General features: G+C 19.9%; 4 protein-coding genes across 13 annotated transcripts in view; 1 reads left to right on the top strand and 3 right to left on the bottom strand.

Annotated features, from left to right (window-relative positions):
* Nucleotides 1–403: 403 nt before the first annotated feature.
* Nucleotides 404–4,247, bottom strand: LOC412506 (general vesicular transport factor p115). The gene is made up of 12 exons (XM_395962.6): nucleotides 4,084–4,247; nucleotides 3,675–3,903; nucleotides 3,357–3,613; nucleotides 3,052–3,253; nucleotides 2,832–2,983; nucleotides 2,487–2,677; nucleotides 2,224–2,396; nucleotides 1,669–2,096; nucleotides 1,407–1,587; nucleotides 1,158–1,342; nucleotides 672–1,031; nucleotides 404–563 (listed from the first exon to the last, which is right to left on the bottom strand). Exons 1-12 carry the CDS (start codon nucleotides 4,159–4,161, stop codon nucleotides 483–485), a joined length of 2,517 nt encoding a protein of 838 aa, XP_395962.2. The 5' UTR covers nucleotides 4,162–4,247; the 3' UTR covers nucleotides 404–482.
* A 3,346-nt stretch (nucleotides 4,248–7,593) lies between these two features.
* On the top strand, nucleotides 7,594–9,978 carry LOC552667 (protein charybde). 2 transcript variants are annotated; one of them, XR_001706117.2, is made up of 5 exons: nucleotides 7,594–8,153; nucleotides 9,065–9,245; nucleotides 9,367–9,522; nucleotides 9,607–9,773; nucleotides 9,858–9,978. XR_001706117.2 is itself a non-coding variant. In XM_026439691.1 (5 exons), exons 2-5 carry the CDS (start codon nucleotides 8,105–8,107, stop codon nucleotides 9,692–9,694), a joined length of 474 nt encoding a protein of 157 aa, XP_026295476.1. In that variant the 5' UTR covers nucleotides 7,595–7,818; nucleotides 8,010–8,104; the 3' UTR covers nucleotides 9,695–9,978. The 2 variants fall into 2 exon arrangements, 1 of the variants encoding a protein (XP_026295476.1); XM_026439691.1 differs by having other exon boundaries at nucleotides 7,595–7,818; nucleotides 8,010–8,153; nucleotides 9,607–9,978.
* Nucleotides 9,979–10,869: 891 nt separating this feature from the next.
* Nucleotides 10,870–12,825, bottom strand: LOC102655050 (rRNA methyltransferase 1, mitochondrial). Its single transcript, XM_026439376.1, has 3 exons — nucleotides 12,619–12,825; nucleotides 11,904–12,547; nucleotides 10,870–11,776 (listed from the first exon to the last, which is right to left on the bottom strand). Exons 1-3 carry the CDS (start codon nucleotides 12,823–12,825, stop codon nucleotides 11,707–11,709), a joined length of 921 nt encoding a protein of 306 aa, XP_026295161.1. The 3' UTR covers nucleotides 10,870–11,706.
* A 993-nt stretch (nucleotides 12,826–13,818) lies between these two features.
* Nucleotides 13,819–18,103, bottom strand: part of LOC413372 (putative glutamate synthase [NADPH]) — a 47,187-nt gene continuing 42,902 nt past the window's right edge. For all 9 annotated transcript variants that reach the window (XM_026439682.1, XM_026439683.1, XM_026439686.1 and 6 more), the window contains one exon: nucleotides 13,819–14,115. In XM_026439682.1, the coding sequence (XP_026295467.1) occupies nucleotides 13,979–14,115 (137 nt within the window). In that variant the 3' untranslated portion in view covers nucleotides 13,819–13,978. The remainder of the gene's footprint in view (nucleotides 14,116–18,103) is intronic.

The following is an 18,103-nucleotide window of genomic DNA, read 5'->3' as shown; positions in this document are numbered from 1 at the left end:
TTGAGACTTATTAAATTAAAAATAATTTAAATTTATATTAGACATAATAAGATAAAAATAGATTGAAGCAGCTCTTGTCACATTGCCATCTTGTTTTATTTCTGCTTCATTTCATATAATGTAAACTTAAATATTTTAAAGCTTCATATAACCGATTTTTTTATATATCATTTTTTGTATTTATTTTTTCTAAATTTTATATTTTAAATATTTTAATATTTTAATAATTTCTATATTATATTATATAAATAATAATTATCTTATATAAAATAACATGTAATAAAAATATTTAATTTTTATATTTATAATTTATCATGTTATAATAATATAATAAATCTATTGATTTATTATCAATAATTTATTATTTTAAACAAATGGAAGATAAAAACAAAAAAGTAAAAAATCATCGAAATAAAAATTTTTTCATTATTATTATTTTTATAATAATTCTTTTTCTAAAATTAATCAGATAGATCTTTATATCAATCAACACGATCAACAGAGTTGATATATTCTGGTTGGTCATCAGTATCTATTTCAATAGAACTTTCATCTGTTTCAATCTAAAGATGAAAAATAAATATTAAAATTATAAGCTATTATTGTTTATCTAAATATATACGTAATATACATCTAAATATACATAAAAGATTTTATATAGAATTACATACTTTTTCACCCAATGCAACCAATCTTTCTTTGTAAAGTATAATTTTACTATCTTGTTCCGTTAAAAGTTCTAGAAGATCTTCTTGATCTTTTTTTAATTTCTCTAGTTCCTCAGATTTTTCTTTTAATTTATATTCAAAATCATTTTCGTATTTTTTTATCATTGATGCATATTCTTTTAAACGATTTTCTAATTCTGTAATCAAGGTCTTATTCTTTTCTATTTCTTCTGTGCAAAGTTTATTGGATACAACATTATTGGATTCACTTTCTTCTAATAATGAATTAGTTTGTGCTGCTCGTAAAACTAAATTTTGATCTTTTAAATGACTGACAGTTGATTGAAGATCATGTATCTGTGCCTATATTAAATAATATTAAATATTGAATAATATTGAATAATATTATTATGAATTTTTAATTATAAATTAAAGATTTATAAATTTTATTTCCTTATAAAATCTTATTTATAAATATATATACTATACTTCGAGTTCGTGTTTTTCTTTAACAAGTGATTCTGTAAGTTGATTAAGTTTTTGTATTTGAGAATCTTGTTCTCGAATAACTTCTTTATATTGTGTTTCTAAAACAGAATCTGGTAATATAGGAGTTGTTATCTGATTTTTATTATGTAAGCTACTTCCGTCTAGAACAGACTTTATAATAACACCTAAAAATTACAAATTCTAAAGTTTGCATTAACAGAATAATATAGAAATATGATTAATAATTACCCTCTAATGTTTTTGATAATCTACAAAATTCATGATCTAATAAAAGTTCTGAAGGATTCTTTGCTGAAGGTTGAGGATGTTTTAAAGTTCTAGAATATACTTCATGTCTAGCAAGACCACCGATAGCATCTTGAAATCTTTCTAATCCTATTCTATTTTCTATTAAATTACATAATTTTTCCTAAAATAAAATAAGAAAAATATAATATATATATAGTTTTTTAACATATCTTGTTTCATTTATATTTTACAATTTTGTTACCTTTGTATAATTAGAAATACTGTTGTCATTGAAATGTATACACAATCCAATAAGCATGGCGCACATACTTTGTAATAATGTTTCTTGCAAATCATCATTATTTTCTTGTGATGACAATAAAGCTGTTAAATAAGCTATAGATGAATCGATAAGCAAAAATGATTTTACAGCTTTTAGACAATGTGCAATCCATCTGCAAAGTAATATTAGAAGACCTAATTTGCATTGTGTTTTATTTCCTTGTTGCAGTAACATGACACATTGTTGCATCAAAGTTACTGGTGGTTTTCCAATATTTGTTGCAAGCAATACACGTAATAATTGTTCTTTTTGTGTGTTGTCATCAATCAATGCATAAGACAATGCTACAGCAGAAAACCAATTTGATAAAGAATCCAAAGAAAATAGACCTCCACATAGCAGCTGTCCTAGCAATATTACATTTATAAAATATTTTTTATTCCTTTTATATTCCTATTATATTATATCATTTAATATATTATTAAAAGAAAATTTATAAAATAAACGAAAATAGTTTTTTTAAAAAAAACAAACCTGTCGTTAATGATGGTACTTCATTTCCTTGAGGCAATAAAGTTTGAATAAGTTGACTTTGCCCTATTTCATTTTTATATAAAAAACATTGAAAACAATAAAGAACAGAACATCGTAAAGCAAATGGCTGTTTTTCATTTACCATAGACATAAGTAAAACAACAATTGCAGGTCTAAAAAAAAATATATGCAAATTTTGTAATAATATATTAATGCAATAAATTTAGAATATTTGAATATTTTATTATTTACTATGAAAGTACCTAGGAGGATTACTAGGTGCCATTACTCCAGCTAAAAATTCTTGGTTATTGGAATTTCCTCTAATAACTTCAGCTACTGTATTAATAGTTTCAGTCAAGACATCTGCAGGTACACCACTAGCCATCAATATATTACACAAAGCTTGTAAAAGTCCACATGCTTTCATAATCCGTTGACAATTTGATACTGCCTTTATATGTACATATCATAAATCAATACATAAATCATAAATAATCATTGGTTTTAAATATAAGATTTTTTTAATTCAAATATGTAAGAAAAACAAGAAATATTTATTAACAATATTTATTAACATATTTATTAACAATATTTATAGCAATTACCTGTGCAGGTCCACTTGGTGCCACTAATGCACGAATCACTTGGACCATGCAATGAACATTTGATACTTTCTGTGAACTCCATGCACTTAGAGGATTATCATCAATTTCAGATGATATTTGAAACATTGGTGTTAATTTTTGAATATAACTGCCTAAGATATAATAATATTAATTTTCACATTGATATGATATTATAATTAATTAGCTTAATTATATGTACCTTCTTTAAAAAAATTTTGATTGCTTATATTACCCCTTAGAAGATTTAACATTAATAATAGACAATCTTCAACAACAATACCACCTTCTACATTACCTTCTTGCGCAATGACATCAAAAATACGATCAAATGCATTTTCAAATGCAACAATTTTTTGAATATTTGCATTACCTTTTGTCAATTGAATAAGAAGCAATAAAACCTAAAATATTACAAAATATAATTTTTAATATTTTAATCTTTAACTCAATAAACAAATAAATAATAAACAAAATTGTTCATATTAGAAAATTATAAAAATGTACATCGTTACGTATAACTTCTCTACTATCACCAAGAAGATCCATTAATTTAGAAACACCCATAGGACTAACTAAAATTATTTCTTGTATATCTTTTAGTCTATTAGTAGACAAATACATCAATAATTTTAATGCTGGCCATCTAACTTTAAATTCAAATTCTTCCAAGAGTGTTAATACTAATCCTACACTATCTGTATTTTTAATAAATATTTCAGTAAATTGTTCTCCTATTTTATTATTGGGTCCATGCTTATCAACTGAAAATATATAAAAAATAATAAAAATTTATATAAGTATATAATTATATGCAGATATTACCTTCTTCATCAAATGTCTTGGGATTTGTTATATTACAAAGAGTATCTAATGCTAAACCAATAATTTCACAATCAGTTCTATCCATTTCTAAAATTTGTCTCAATGCATCCATTCCTTGAGCTCCTACCTCAACACGGTAAGTTCGTGAAAGAGTTTTAAGTTCTCGACAAGCATCTCGTCTATCATTTAATAATGTCGATGATTGTAACCTATCTACTAATCGCTCTACCTATATAATTATTTTAATTATTTCATAACATAATGAAATATAATTGTTTAATTAAATAAATATAATAATATATAATAATATAATTAATAATTATTTTTTTACATGAAAATATTGTGACCATGTGTTAGAATACAAAAAAATTAAAAGTATAAAATTAATTTGTTAAAAAATTCGAAATACCGTATCACCGCCTGATAATTCATTTTCTACAGATGCAGAACCCAAGACAGACTTTAAGCTACTTTTGAAATATTCCATTTTGTTGTCGTCAACTTAAAAATTGTAATATACGTCATAAGATGTCGATGACATTTTTCATTAAACTTACCGAAACAAATGATGATTTAATAGAGGGCGTTAGTACAAGAATTTTTCATAGTAATCTCAAATATAAAAAATCAACACATTTTAAAATATAATTTTTGATAGATGATTATAATAAACTTATAAAATTTTTTATTAATGAAATCTTAAAATTATTATATATAATTTATATATAAAATAAATTAAAATTATTATATAAAAAATTATATATATAATATTATTTTGTTTTAAATATGATTTTATATAATATTCATTATATTTAAAATTAATATTTCATTTTCACAATTATTTTATATAATATTATAAAAATATTTGATATTTACTTTACAAAATTTACTATATATACTAAATATTTATTATAAAAAAATTTATAAAAAGCATATAATATATAAACTTATATAAATTGTATTGGTAAAATATACATTTGATTATATATACAAATGATTACATTTATAATCAAATTATTGATTTAATAACTTATTATTATTAAAAATAATTGCCAAAAATAACAAATTTTGTAATTTATTTATTAAATATTATTATCAATTTAAATTATTTTTTTATTTTTCAAATAATCAATATATATAATATTTCATATAAAAATTAATATATCTATTATAAGTTTACAATATTTTATGTAATTAAAAATGAAATTTTATTTTAATAAAAATTTTGTTTACATTTTTATATATATTTTAATGAAAAAAATTTAAAAATATCTTGACAGATAGGTTAAAAACAAATTATTATATAAATTAAAAAACAAATAGGTATATTGAATTAAAAAATATATCTTTATAAATTTTATATTTTTATTACAATTTGTGGATTATTGATCATTAATCATCAAATTGATGTCATATTATAAAGGATGTTAATGTAATTATGGACAATCTTTAGAATTTAAATTCTCTAATAAAAAAAATAATTTAAATTTGATATGTCAATGTTTTTCTTATCTAATTACTATATAAAATGTTAATATAATGTAAATGTAATAATATAATGTAAATAAAATATTTAAAAAACAATTTTATGTACATATAATTTTGAATTAATGAAAATAATAATTTTCCAAAAATTAAGATTGATATTTCTAGAGATTTTACTAAAGATTTTACTAAAAAATATAAAAAGAAGATAAAAATTTTTAATATTTTAAAATAAAGTTTAATTAAATTAAAAATAAATCAAATTTAAAGAAAAAATTAGAAAAAACGAATTGATGATTTTAAAATATCATAATAACACTATAATTTTAATTATAATCACTTTAATATAAAATATGAAATTAAAAAAATTTAATAAAAGTATTTATATTTTTTGCTAACATTTATCTATATATATTTTTTAGTATATGCTATGAATCTATATATGCAAGATATATATGAGCGCATGCGCATATATAAAGACATATACTATATAGATATAGTATGGAAATATTTTTTTATTGATATATGTATACTAAATTACTTGATATTAAGATAAAATCAATTGATTTAATTATTAATTATAAGATTATTTTATGTAGAATTACAAAAATTATTGAAATAATTTTATTTTAATTTAAATTGTTACAAAGTAATTTTTATTAATATTACCTCAGAAAGAAAAAAATCAACAATTATAAAATTTATTATTCCTTTAGAGCAAAATGTTATTCGTTTCTCTATATATAATATAAATAATATAAATAAAATTGATTCAAAAAATTATTTATTTTTGAAAATAATAGAATAATTGTAATAAAATAATAATGTAATAGGACAATTGTAATAAAATAAATTCAATATAGTAATAGATCAATTTATTTATCTATATATATTTTCTTTTGATTAATTCTATTATTAATAGTTTTAGGTGAATATAAACAAATGAATAAAAATAAATTATCTTATAAAATTATTTAATGAAAAAGTAAATATTTTTACATGAAACATGAATTCATGTAAGGTAGCAATCAAACATATATTGTATATATACTGAATATATAATATATGATAGAAAAGTTGTATCGTTCATGTTAGTTCTATTTTTATAAAAAGTAGATAAAAACATAAAAAGGTAAGTATTCAAAATATGAGAAACTATAATTACTATATTTATTACTATATTTATTATAATATATAAATATTATCTTTCCTTCTACTTTTATTTGAAAAATTTTAAATATTTATATATTTTTATTTTTATTATAATAAAAAATTTTATTATTGAAATAAAATGTATTACAAAATAAATTCAGGATCAAACTAACAATCAAATCTTGTTATAATTTTATGATATTCATATTTAATGAATAGTTAAATTTGTTTTTTATTAGTTATAATTTATAAGTAAAAAACACCGATTAATAATAATATAAAACATAAAATCATGTTTTAATTTTTTTACAGCTTCAGTTCATACTTCTATTTTGATATTATTATTATTACTGATTATATCAACTATTATTGTATAGTCATCATCAATTATTAGCCAGCCATTTTTTTGTATCGATAACTACTTATTTATTATATGTTGTTCATACATATGTAGGATATGAATACAAATTTTTATTAATTGCTATAAAAATATAATTTTTATAATCATATATTGGATAATCAAAAACAATAAAAAAAAATAATATTTGATTTTCTTTACTGAAATAGATTTATTATGATATTGAAAATATAATATATTTTATAAAATTATATTTAACATAATCTTTTAAAATAAGATTATAAATAAAATATATACATAATTTTAAGAGATATTATATGTAAAAAAATAGAGAATATAAAAATATATTTTTAAATTTATTTTTTTAAAAATGAATATTTTGAAAAATAATTTTTATTTTAATTATTTAATTTTATTTTTACAAATATCAATTGTTTATATTTTAAATAAGGATATAAATGATAATATGATTTAATAATGAAAGATAATATATTTACGTTATAAGAAGACTTTATTACAAAGAAAGAAAAAAAACGATATCAATGATTTATTTTAAAAATAGAAAAAGAAAAATCTAAAAAGATTAATCATCGAACAATAATAATAGAATAAATAATCAAAACTAATCTAAAAATAATTAAAATATAGAAATGTTTAACAAAAAAATGATCATTATTACTTTATAATTGATTTTAAAAACGAAAAGTTAATTATAAAGAATGAATTTATTACACATAGTGCGAACATAATTAATTAAAATTATATTCTAATAATAAATTAGTAATTATAACAAATTTTTTTGCAGTTAGTTTTTAGAAAAATAATAAAAAATAATAAATGGATTAAAATAAAAGAAAAGAATATAGTAACGTTGAAAATACTAGTAAGCTACATGATTAAGTTGAAATGAGATGTTTCGGACAATCAGAAGAAATGGAAGAAAGCATATGTATTAAGAACCGAAGATATCCGAACGACAAGAAACGGAAATACCCGAAGTGGATGCAGTGCGAAACATCACGTAGCTGGTGTTGCTAGGCGGTCTGTTAAAGAACGATGGAAGGGAAAAATTAAGAAGGAGGGGAGTGTTTATATAAAAGACGCGTCATCATTGGTCGACAAATCAGTTGTGTCGGTCTAAATCATGATGTAAGTAGAGATGTATTACATTTGACAATATAGTGTTGCAGTCTCCAGTGAAAGTTAAAGAGAAAGGATAGTTATGATTGTATTGATATTTATATTTAAATAATCAAAAAGAGTGATTTTGTCAGTTTTATAAAAATTGTTAAATTATTATTAGTGAAAATATAATATTGAAGCTTTGAATACATTCACAGCATTGAAGAAATAATATATATATTGTGTATTTCAAGAAGGTCATTCTGACATTACTGTATCCTGTGCTATTTGTGTATGTGTAACATCTTTCGACATGGAAGTTTTACCATGTCCTGTAAATGTGAACTTTAGTAACACAAGAGGTATATTTTTCTACTATTTATTCTTTCAATAGATTTTCATATTCACATTTTCATTTAATTTAACATAACTGATTTTCTTTTTTTCAAATTTGACTTTTTTTTCATATTTGTACACACATATATATATATATATATATATATATATATATATATATATATATTTATTATACTCATTCTATTCTATTAAGAGACAATAATCGATATTATTATTATTATGAAATTATTTAAGTTTTTTAAATTGACTGATTTTTTATAAAATAAACGAATATGATATTTTATTTTAATGTGTGGTATTTATTTTTTATTTTTAAAACATTCCAAGATTATTTTAAAATCGATATTATATTTAAATCGATATATTTTTATCATTTATTCAATTATTTATTTTTTCGTTTGTTGCATCATGCTTGAAATATATATACAAATCTATATAAAATTGAACAAAATATGTATAATTCATAAGTTTTTTTTTTTTGAAAAAGAAGAAATTTCTTAAAAAAAATAATCAATAAACAATATTATAATAATTTTATATATATTTTTTTTTATAAGGAACGTTTTACTTTACAAATATCAAAAAAACTTTAACTTTCTAAGTTACTCGGTTACTGGTACAGCCGGCCGGTTGTCATGTAATATTTATGTAGGATTTGTATTCATCATGCGTGCGCAGCTAATAAATGCACTTGCTTATTGTTAGATCTATATATAAAGATACATATATAAAGATCTATATATAAAGATCTATATATAAGATAAATATATTATTTATTATTATTGTTATTATTAATATTAATTATATAGTAATATAATATTAGAATTTATCGTATAATTGTACGAAAATCGTATGTAAAAAGAAGAAAATGGAAATAACAATATAATTGTAATTAATTAAATATTTATCATTATAGTTGGAACAGCTGAAGAATTTGATGGAGCCTGCCAGGCTCTAGCAAAACGATTAGAAGTTGAATTAAGAAGAGCGAAGCATGTACAATTAGCATGTGGTGAAGTTTTGTTACCTGCTGATCTTTTGCCAAGAATAGCTAAAAATGTACTTAGCATGGCTGAAAATGAACCTTGTGGTCTTAGGTAAGTTTTGATATTATGTTTAGTAATAATATTTTTTTTTCTCCAAGTACATACATATATTTTCATATGTATATATATATATATATATATAAATATTTTTCATATGCTATTTTTATTACAGAGGATGTACATTGTTTATTAGTTTTGAAATGGACAGTGTATGTAGAAAATTATCAAAAATACAATGTGACCCTAATACAGTATCTACCTTTGAACTTTATTTAACTTTGAAACAAGATCATACATCTTGGCATATTTTGTTACCTCAGTTTCTAAAGTAAGTTAAATCATTATAATGAATAATAATTTATGAATATATATTATTGATTTATTTATTTTTCTTTTACTTTTCTTTTTTTAGAAATCTTACACGAGGAGGTACTATTATGATCAGTAGAGATTTTACTTTAGAGAAAAAAAAATTATATAGATCATATCAACAAGTATAATGAATAATCTGATGAGATCTGAGAATCATTGATTAATTTTTTTGATAAACATGATTATTCTAAGCTCTTCTAACTATAGGTGGGCTCCAACATGGCTATTTTTATTTTCCGAAGATGGATTTTTGTAATTTACAATATATTTTACAATATATTTGATTTAAAGGTAATCAATATAAGGATCAGAAAAATAAAAATAATAAAAAGAAGATAAACATATGAGATGCAAGATAAAATGGGAAGGGGCGAAATTTATGGATTTTAACAATTGTGATATTAAAAAAAATTTGTAATATTATTAAGTCTGAAAAGTTTCTTTACGTGATATCTAGATCTTATATAACATTCATAACTTAGTTTGAATAATGTTCTTTTAAAAATATAAACATATCTGATCAAATGATATTGTAGATTAAAATATATTTCTTTAAATATATGTTAATATATTTTGTGAATTAATTTTAAAAATTGGTGATAAAAATTTCTAGATTCTCGTAAAGAGACATTTTTTCATAAGAGATATAATCTATATCTTCATTCAAAGAAGAAATGACTCATTATAAGACTTGTAATAATAATTTTTCTGCATTTGTACGTAATAATGCGGTAAAATTTAAATCAAGTTTTGCTAGCAAGAATTATTATTCTTGCTAAATAATAAAACTAGTAGTAGTAGTAAAAATAATGTATACATGTATTATATACTTATAAGCTTCAAAAATACCAATGGATATCTAAAGTAATTTGATACAAATTTTATATATTTTTCTTCTGTGACATTCTTTTTTTACATATCGATTATTAATCGATATATATCTATATAATTTTACCCACTTATAATAAGTGGATATATTCATTTCTTTATTTATCTACACATATACATATATATTCAATCCTATCGAAATTTTTTTATTTTCTATATGTTTTGTTTTTGTTTTTTTTTTAAATTGCAATAATTTTAGATATTGATTGGTATTAATCTTGTGATATTAATAAAAAGAAGAAAAATCGTAATTTACAAAATACAAATCTACAATTTCAAAGATTGCAATATCTATAAAATTATATATAATATATATCTATAATATTAAGAAGAATAATTTGTCTAATTATCATATAATTCATTGTCATTATTTTGTATAATCATGTTATTGACTAGTTATATTTTAATTTTGAAATTTAAAATAATCGCATTTAAAAACAAAAAAAAATGTGTAGAATAATCACGCGTATAACTTTATAAGACTGATCAACCTTAGAATTTTCCAAACAAAATTTATACGCGTCCAAAAGCAATTGAAATGATAAAAATTGAAATATTGGATTACACATCGAATGTATTACAATTTGAAAAAAATAAATTATGTTTATACGAGTTTCGTAGATTAAAAAATAGTTATAAAAAATATGATTTTTTGCACTTGCTAAGATAACAACAAAAATCAAGAAAAGAAAAAAGAACGCACGATGTTCGTAATTCATTTTGTTATATAGGAGTATTCAGAATATAAAACGCAATTATATATTTTTTGTACTTCGTTAAGGACAGAAGTATAACAGAAAAAGAGTGCGCATATTTGCACGTGTGTGTGTGCATATATTTAATTTTTTTTATACTTAATATATCGTTGAATATTATTTGCTTAAAAAAAATGGCAGAAAGTGAAATAACAAAAATAGAAATTTTAAAAATGATATTTAACATTGTTTTTATTCATTTTCCTCATTTTTCAATTTAAATTTATTTAAATTATCATATATATTCGATTTTTTGAATTATAAATTTAAAAATTGAATTATAAATTTTTTAAAAACTTGTAATAATATATAAAATATTCTTATTATATTGGATATTATGTTTATATTCTTTTATCATAATCTTATATATCTACAAAATATTTAATTTTTTTTTCAACTTATTATTGACTATATATGATATGAATTCTAATTTGTAATTTTAACAATAAATAAAAAAATAAGAAATATCTTTTTACTTGTATACAAACTTATTTAATTCATTTTATAGAATTGTTTGAATCAAGTTGTTCAGTATGATCCGGTAAAATTGTATACAGAACTTCTACCCTGAAAGATATGATAATTTTATAATTTTTTTTTTTTAGGAAAAAAATTATTATGAAAATTTTTTATATGAAAATAGTAATTAAATTTTCATCTTAATTTTTTTTTTTTTTGAAAATTTGTATATTACCTATTTGATAATGGTTGAAATTGCACTGTTTCTTTATTATATAATGCAATTGTTTCATTTTTTTGTATATTTTTTGATAATCGAGAAATATCTGTTATATCTTCCTGTTTACTTTTAGGAATGCTGTTAAAATTGCTCTTATTATCGTTATTGTTTCTATTGCGTTTCGTATTTTTTTCAAAAATATTGATTTTATTCTTTTCAATATTCTTTGACTTATCACTTTTATTTTCTGTTGGATTATTTACGATATGTTGTTCGTGCAACGATAAAGAATAAATATTTTTTTTTAAATAACGATTTGTTTTTTTCATTTCATGAATTATACCATGCAATTTTTTTGCTTTAGAAGATGTTATTTTTTCTTTATTGTTTAATTTCAATTTTTCTCTGTTAATATGTTTTGATTTTATTTGATGCTGTTTCTTTTTGTCAACATGATGATTTGAAAGTTTTATAGAAGTTATTGATGGGAACGGAGAAATAAGTATCTGTGGAGATGGTTTTTGGGTTAAAATTTGCGGGACATTTTTAAATATCCAAGAATCCATTGGCAAAGATTGGGGTTCAATATCAACAATCAAATGTATTGCTTTTCCAGTTATATAATGTGTCTGATAAGAATCTAATGTTGAGAACACCCACTAGAAAATAAATAAGCAGAAAGCAAACAAAATAAAGAAATATTAGAAAAATTTAGAAAATCAATACTCGCATTGAATAAGCGAAGCCAAACTATACGGGCACATTGACTATTAAATTCGAACAGTTTTTTTTCAAAATGATTTTTCTCAGATCCATTTGCAATTGCTATATTAATAATTTCTTCGCGAATATGAGCAATTCGATGGTCCTGTAATTGATCCTGTAAGAATTCTTGCCACTTCTGTTCTCGAATATTAGACGGAATCAAATGATACATGCTTATTAACTTAATTGATAATCCAGTCAACTAAAAATAATTGCTTTTTATATGTAATAAATTCATTTTTTTTTTCATTCATTGATTTCAATTTTATAAGAAAATATTGAATAATATTGAAATTAGTAATATTAAGTAGCTTAGATTTTTTAATACATCAATTTTATAAGGGTTAATGTATATTGTGTATGTAATTGTATGTACATTATTTTGTAAATGTTACAATTCTGCACATATATAATTAAATTATATTTATTTAGAAGTTAAATATTTTATTTATTTATTGTCTCGAAATATTTTCTTTCTCTTCATATAGAATGTACAATAATATTGTTATATTGGATATTGATATTGAACGTACAATAATTTGCATTATAAATAAATAAACATTATTCAAGAAAAATTTTTTCATAAACAAGAAAATTATATCATCATTAATGTTTTTTTATAAATATCTGATAATAAATTCAAAAAATGATACATACGCATGTTATATTGTGTGAAATGAATTATAGATTAAAAAATTTATAAAGTATATAATATTATCTTCAAAATATAATTTATAATTTTGATTTGATTTCGATTTTGATAAAAATATTTAATAATTTTATTTTGTTTATGATTTAATTTAATTTTTTTCTCATATTGATCGTAAAAAATGATTTTAATTATATAAAATAATTTATATTACCTCATGAAGTAAATAAATTTGAAGGGATAATAATAATATTTATAATTATTTTTTTTTGATTTCTGGTTTATAATATTATTATTTAATAGTTATAGTTTCTTTCTTTTTTATAGATATTAATGAATATTACATAAAATGACAATTCAAAACAAAAGAGCAAAACTTCTGTACTTCAACTATTCTATATCCAACTAACATTCTTTTCGTGAATGAACACAAATGACGATAAGATCTTTCGATATCGTGAAAATTCACGATAAAATAATACTGATTTCCTTGTATTGATCGTGCTTTTTTCTTAGTTATTAAATGTACTTATTCTTCTACCTCTATATCGCATACTTTATATAATTCAACTATGTGAGAAGATAGAAAAAGAAAAATAGGAGAAAACGGTAGAAGAAAAAGGTTAGAAAAAAATAATCGAATTCTAATTAATTAACAATGAAAAATATTTCTGTTTTAATTCACGATACTATTTATGATACCACCGGAAACAGGAAGACCAGTTTTTCCCATTAAGGCCAGATCTATTTCTCTTGCGGCTTGTCTACCTTCTGTGATTGCCCAAACTACCAAAGATTGTCCACGTCGGCAATCTATGCAAAAAAAAAATATTTAATATATTAATCACTTAATGAAATATATAAAGAAAAAAAATCATTTTTAATATTTTTCAAGAAAACTAATGCAATGTATTTTACATAAATATAATATAATTATATAAATCTCTTTCTTAATAATATAAAAGATTAACTATTTACATTTTTTTACATCTTTTTTTTGATTTGTTTATATGAAAAAAACTTTGATAATAAATATAATCAATAAATTTTTTATCATCTGAGAATTATTATATTTACAAAAATATTTCAAAGAAAATATTTTTCAATATTTTATTTCAATAATTTTTTTCAATATTTTATAAAATTAAATTTGATTTATTGTCATAAGAGATTTATTTTATAGAGATATTTATGCTGTTTTGGAGTTATTCAATTTTTGAAATAATCAATATGAATATCAATATGAAATATGAAAAGTTTATAATATTAATCTTTTATCTTGATATTCTAAATATCATAAGTATATATTTTTACTCTATTAGATTTGACTCGAAGAAAATAAAATTAAATCTTAGTCTTGTTAGTAAATAAAATAATAAGTTAAAAATAAAATAATTCCAATCTTAATTTTATAGAAAAATTATTATATATATTATATGATGCAATTGACAAAAATATTGAAAAAAATTACTTTCTTTGGAATATTTTTGTAATATAGCAAAAATCAATATATTTTATCTATTTATTTTTTAAATTTCATATTATTTTTATATATTACAATAATTAAGCTATCTTTCTAATGATCCAATAGATTAACATATATCTATTTGCTGCCTATGAATTATGGATCATAGTGAATGTTAAAACGATAATACTCTTTATGTTATATTTATTTGGTATTTATAATTATTATTTATTATATTATCTAAATACGTATTCAAAAATATAAATAGGATATTGATGTATTATCCGATATCTTAGGAAATAAAAACTAAAGTGAGCATTAATTAAATAATTAATATATAGTATATAAATTGATAATAAGTTGATAATATAAAAAGTTGATAATATACATTGACGAAAATTCGAATAGAATTAGCTAGAATAACATGTTAACTAATTTTATAAAAATTTGGATAGATTCAGATTCAGAACACGAAAATCTTTCTATTGTCAAAGCAATGTTGTTGATATGTTTTATCGAACTTATGTTATCATTTTGATACATCTATTTTTTTCAGAAATGAATCAAATTTGTAGCAAAAAATATTTTATATAAAATAAAATTTCACATTGAACTAATCTTGAGAAGTATTGAAAATCAAAAAATATAAATATATTGTCATTTTGTCGAAATGTATATTTTAAAATCAAATGTAGAAAAATAATTTAAATGTAATATAATTTTTTTAAAGTAAAAAATTGAAATATAAACAAATTTTTAAAAAATTCATTTGTTTAGAAAATTTAATAAAAATTAGAATGTATTAATTTTTGTTATAATATGTTGATTTTAATAATATTGAATGATCTCAAATTAATTGGATTAAAAAAGAAGGCTCATAGTATGAAAAAATGGACTTTAAATGTTAAATTTTATATTCGACAAATTCAAAATAAATTTTAATTTATGTGTTTAAAATATAGAAAAGATATTTCAAATATAGATTACTAATATGTCTGAAATATTCAGAATATGTATTTTATAATATTTTAAATACTTCACTTTATTGAGATGAAATAGAATGAAATTATATTTTATGAACAAAAGAAGATATGTGGAAGAGATCGATATTTTGTTATTTTGCATGTTATACATGTCATTTCTTTATTTCAAAACATTTTTTCAAATAAGTTCGTTTTATTTTTTTCAACAATAATTTATTGAATTAAAAACTAATTGACTACAATGCATTATAGAAGCATTACATTGATGTAAGTTTCATTTTAAGTTTTGTGAATATCATCGCGTAATAATATAATACATTGTCTTAAATGTCCATAATTAAATGTAAATATGAGTTACATATTAATTCAAACATAAATTTCAAACAGCTGATCGATATTTAGATTATTTTTTGATATATATTTCAATATATATATCAGAACTATTCTAATATATTTTATTGAATTTGACCAAATAAAAGGGAAAATTGAAATAAAAAGAATATAAAAAAAAAAATTATTATAGTTATTATAATTAGGAAGAAAAAGATGAAGATTTTAAGCGATGAAGTATTTTAGCATATCTCGTACAATATTTTAAATTTTAAATTTTACAATATTTTAAATTTTAAGTAAAAAATTTGATTTTATAACTTAAGCAGCTAATATTAAATTTTATAGGAAAATATTAAATCTACAAAATCTTATTTGGATAAAAAATCTAAGAAGAGCTGATTATTTGCTTGTTAGAAAGTAAAAATTCTTCAGATAGAAATTCAGATTATAGAAGTTTGATGGATGGCATGTCAGTTTTTAATTCAAAATAGTTTACAAATTATTTTTCAAATCATTAAAGTTAATAGGATTTGGATAAATTTTTTTTGAATGAACATAAAAATTGTCTATTTTTTCGCAAACTATACAAAACATTTTTTGTAAGAACATTTAATAAAAAAAAGTTTAAATTTTTTTTAATATTTTAGAAAAGATATAATGAAAATATAAAAAATAGAAATTTCTGTTTTTGATTAGATTTTTGATCTATTCTAAATAAATAGATTAAAGTATCCTATAAAATAAAATTTTTCGTGTTATAAGAAAAGATAAAAGATAAATAAGATTAAAAAAATGCTTCTATAGAAAGAGATTCTATAGTAACTATAATTGCCATATGATGACAATTTTATTCTTCTTTTAATTTCTTTATTTTTAGAAAAGAATATGATCTAATAAAAGATACTAGTAAAAGAATATCCTTCATGTTTAGATTGGCAGATCCAATCCTTTCGGATTCAAAATCATTTCTATTGAATTTTGTTATTTGATTGAAAAGTTTGATCCAAAAGATAAGTTATTAATTTTACTGATTTTAAACATTATAGTCAAATCTTTATATTTCTTCATAATTGATTAGAATAATAATAATTTCTTTTTCTTTTTATTCTATGGATAAATTCGTTTTGATAAGACATTTATAGGATCATTAAAATTTTTTTAGAGCGAAGAAATATGACTTATGAAATAATGACTTCAAATATTGAAATTGTTCTGTTTCACTATACGACATTATGAAGCTGTTTGAAAAAGATTAATTCAGATTGGAGAAATTATAATAAATAAATTTAAGGCAAGAATATTTTTACTTAATAAATATATATATTTTAATAATAATTTTTTAATTTTTTAGATTGAAATAAAGAAAACATATAATATACCATCGCAGATGTAATTCTTAATTTTACTCCATCAGAATGTTTTGATATATTACTTGAAACTTTTTCAATTATTTTTTCCTACTTCAAATAAATTCTTTTGATCTTTTCTTTAATTCTTTTTATAAAAAAATTGTAAATTGAAGCTATCAAATTATAAATTCTATATTATTACTGAATAATTATCTTTTATTCTTTAATTATTTATTATTTCTAAAATATTATATAAATATTCCATAAAGAAATATTGTTTCTACTTTGAATTCATTAAAAAAAAAAATAAAAAAAATTAGAATTTGATGATTTTAAAAATTATAAATAAAATCAAAATAAAAAAATGGAAATAAATAAAAAATAAAATGGAAACAGTTATTAAGAAATTTAGAAGATGATGTTAATCAAAATGATGATAATAGCGAAATTCATTAGAGGACACGATCCTTGCGAGTCATATATTTTGTGATAAATTCGATTTCAGATGATTCAAGAAAAATTTTGGTTAAAATATTTTCAATTTCATACAATGACACTTATATGTGTTGAAATATATAAATGTTCTAAATAACAATTAAATTAATTTATTTACATTTTAAACATATTTTTAAATATTTTAATTTAATATATGTAGTATTTTTTCAATTATT

Source organism: Apis mellifera, linkage group LG3 (assembly GCF_003254395.2).
Source record: "Apis mellifera strain DH4 linkage group LG3, Amel_HAv3.1, whole genome shotgun sequence".
Classification (NCBI taxonomy): domain Eukaryota; kingdom Metazoa; phylum Arthropoda; class Insecta; order Hymenoptera; family Apidae; genus Apis; species Apis mellifera.
This window is presented reverse-complemented; position numbering and strand designations above follow the sequence as displayed.

Bases quoted from the DNA above. Each gene is read 5' to 3' on its own strand.
- LOC102655050 (XM_026439376.1), bottom strand. From the start codon at position 12,825: ATGTATCATTTGATTCCGTCTAATATTCGAGAACAGAAGTGGCAAGAA. The intron at 12,548-12,618 runs GCGAGTATTGAT...TTTATTTTCTAG, and splicing joins TTTGGCTTCGCTTATTCAAT to TGGGTGTTCTCAACATTAGA. The intron at 11,777-11,903 runs GTAATATACAAA...CATATCTTTCAG, and splicing joins TTTCAACCATTATCAAATAG to GGTAGAAGTTCTGTATACAA.
- LOC412506 (XM_395962.6), bottom strand. From the start codon at position 4,161: ATGGAATATTTCAAAAGTAGCTTAAAGTCTGTCTTGGGTTCTGCATCT. The intron at 2,984-3,051 runs GTACATATAATT...ATTATATCTTAG, and splicing joins TCAAAATTTTTTTAAAGAAG to GCAGTTATATTCAAAAATTA. The intron at 2,397-2,486 runs GTACTTTCATAG...ATTTTTTTTTAG, and splicing joins GCACCTAGTAATCCTCCTAG to ACCTGCAATTGTTGTTTTAC.
- LOC552667 (XM_026439691.1), top strand. From the start codon at position 8,105: ATGGAAGTTTTACCATGTCCTGTAAATGTGAACTTTAGTAACACAAGA. The intron at 8,154-9,064 runs GTATATTTTTCT...TTATCATTATAG, and splicing joins GAACTTTAGTAACACAAGAG to TTGGAACAGCTGAAGAATTT. The intron at 9,523-9,606 runs GTAAGTTAAATC...TTCTTTTTTTAG, and splicing joins TTGTTACCTCAGTTTCTAAA to AAATCTTACACGAGGAGGTA.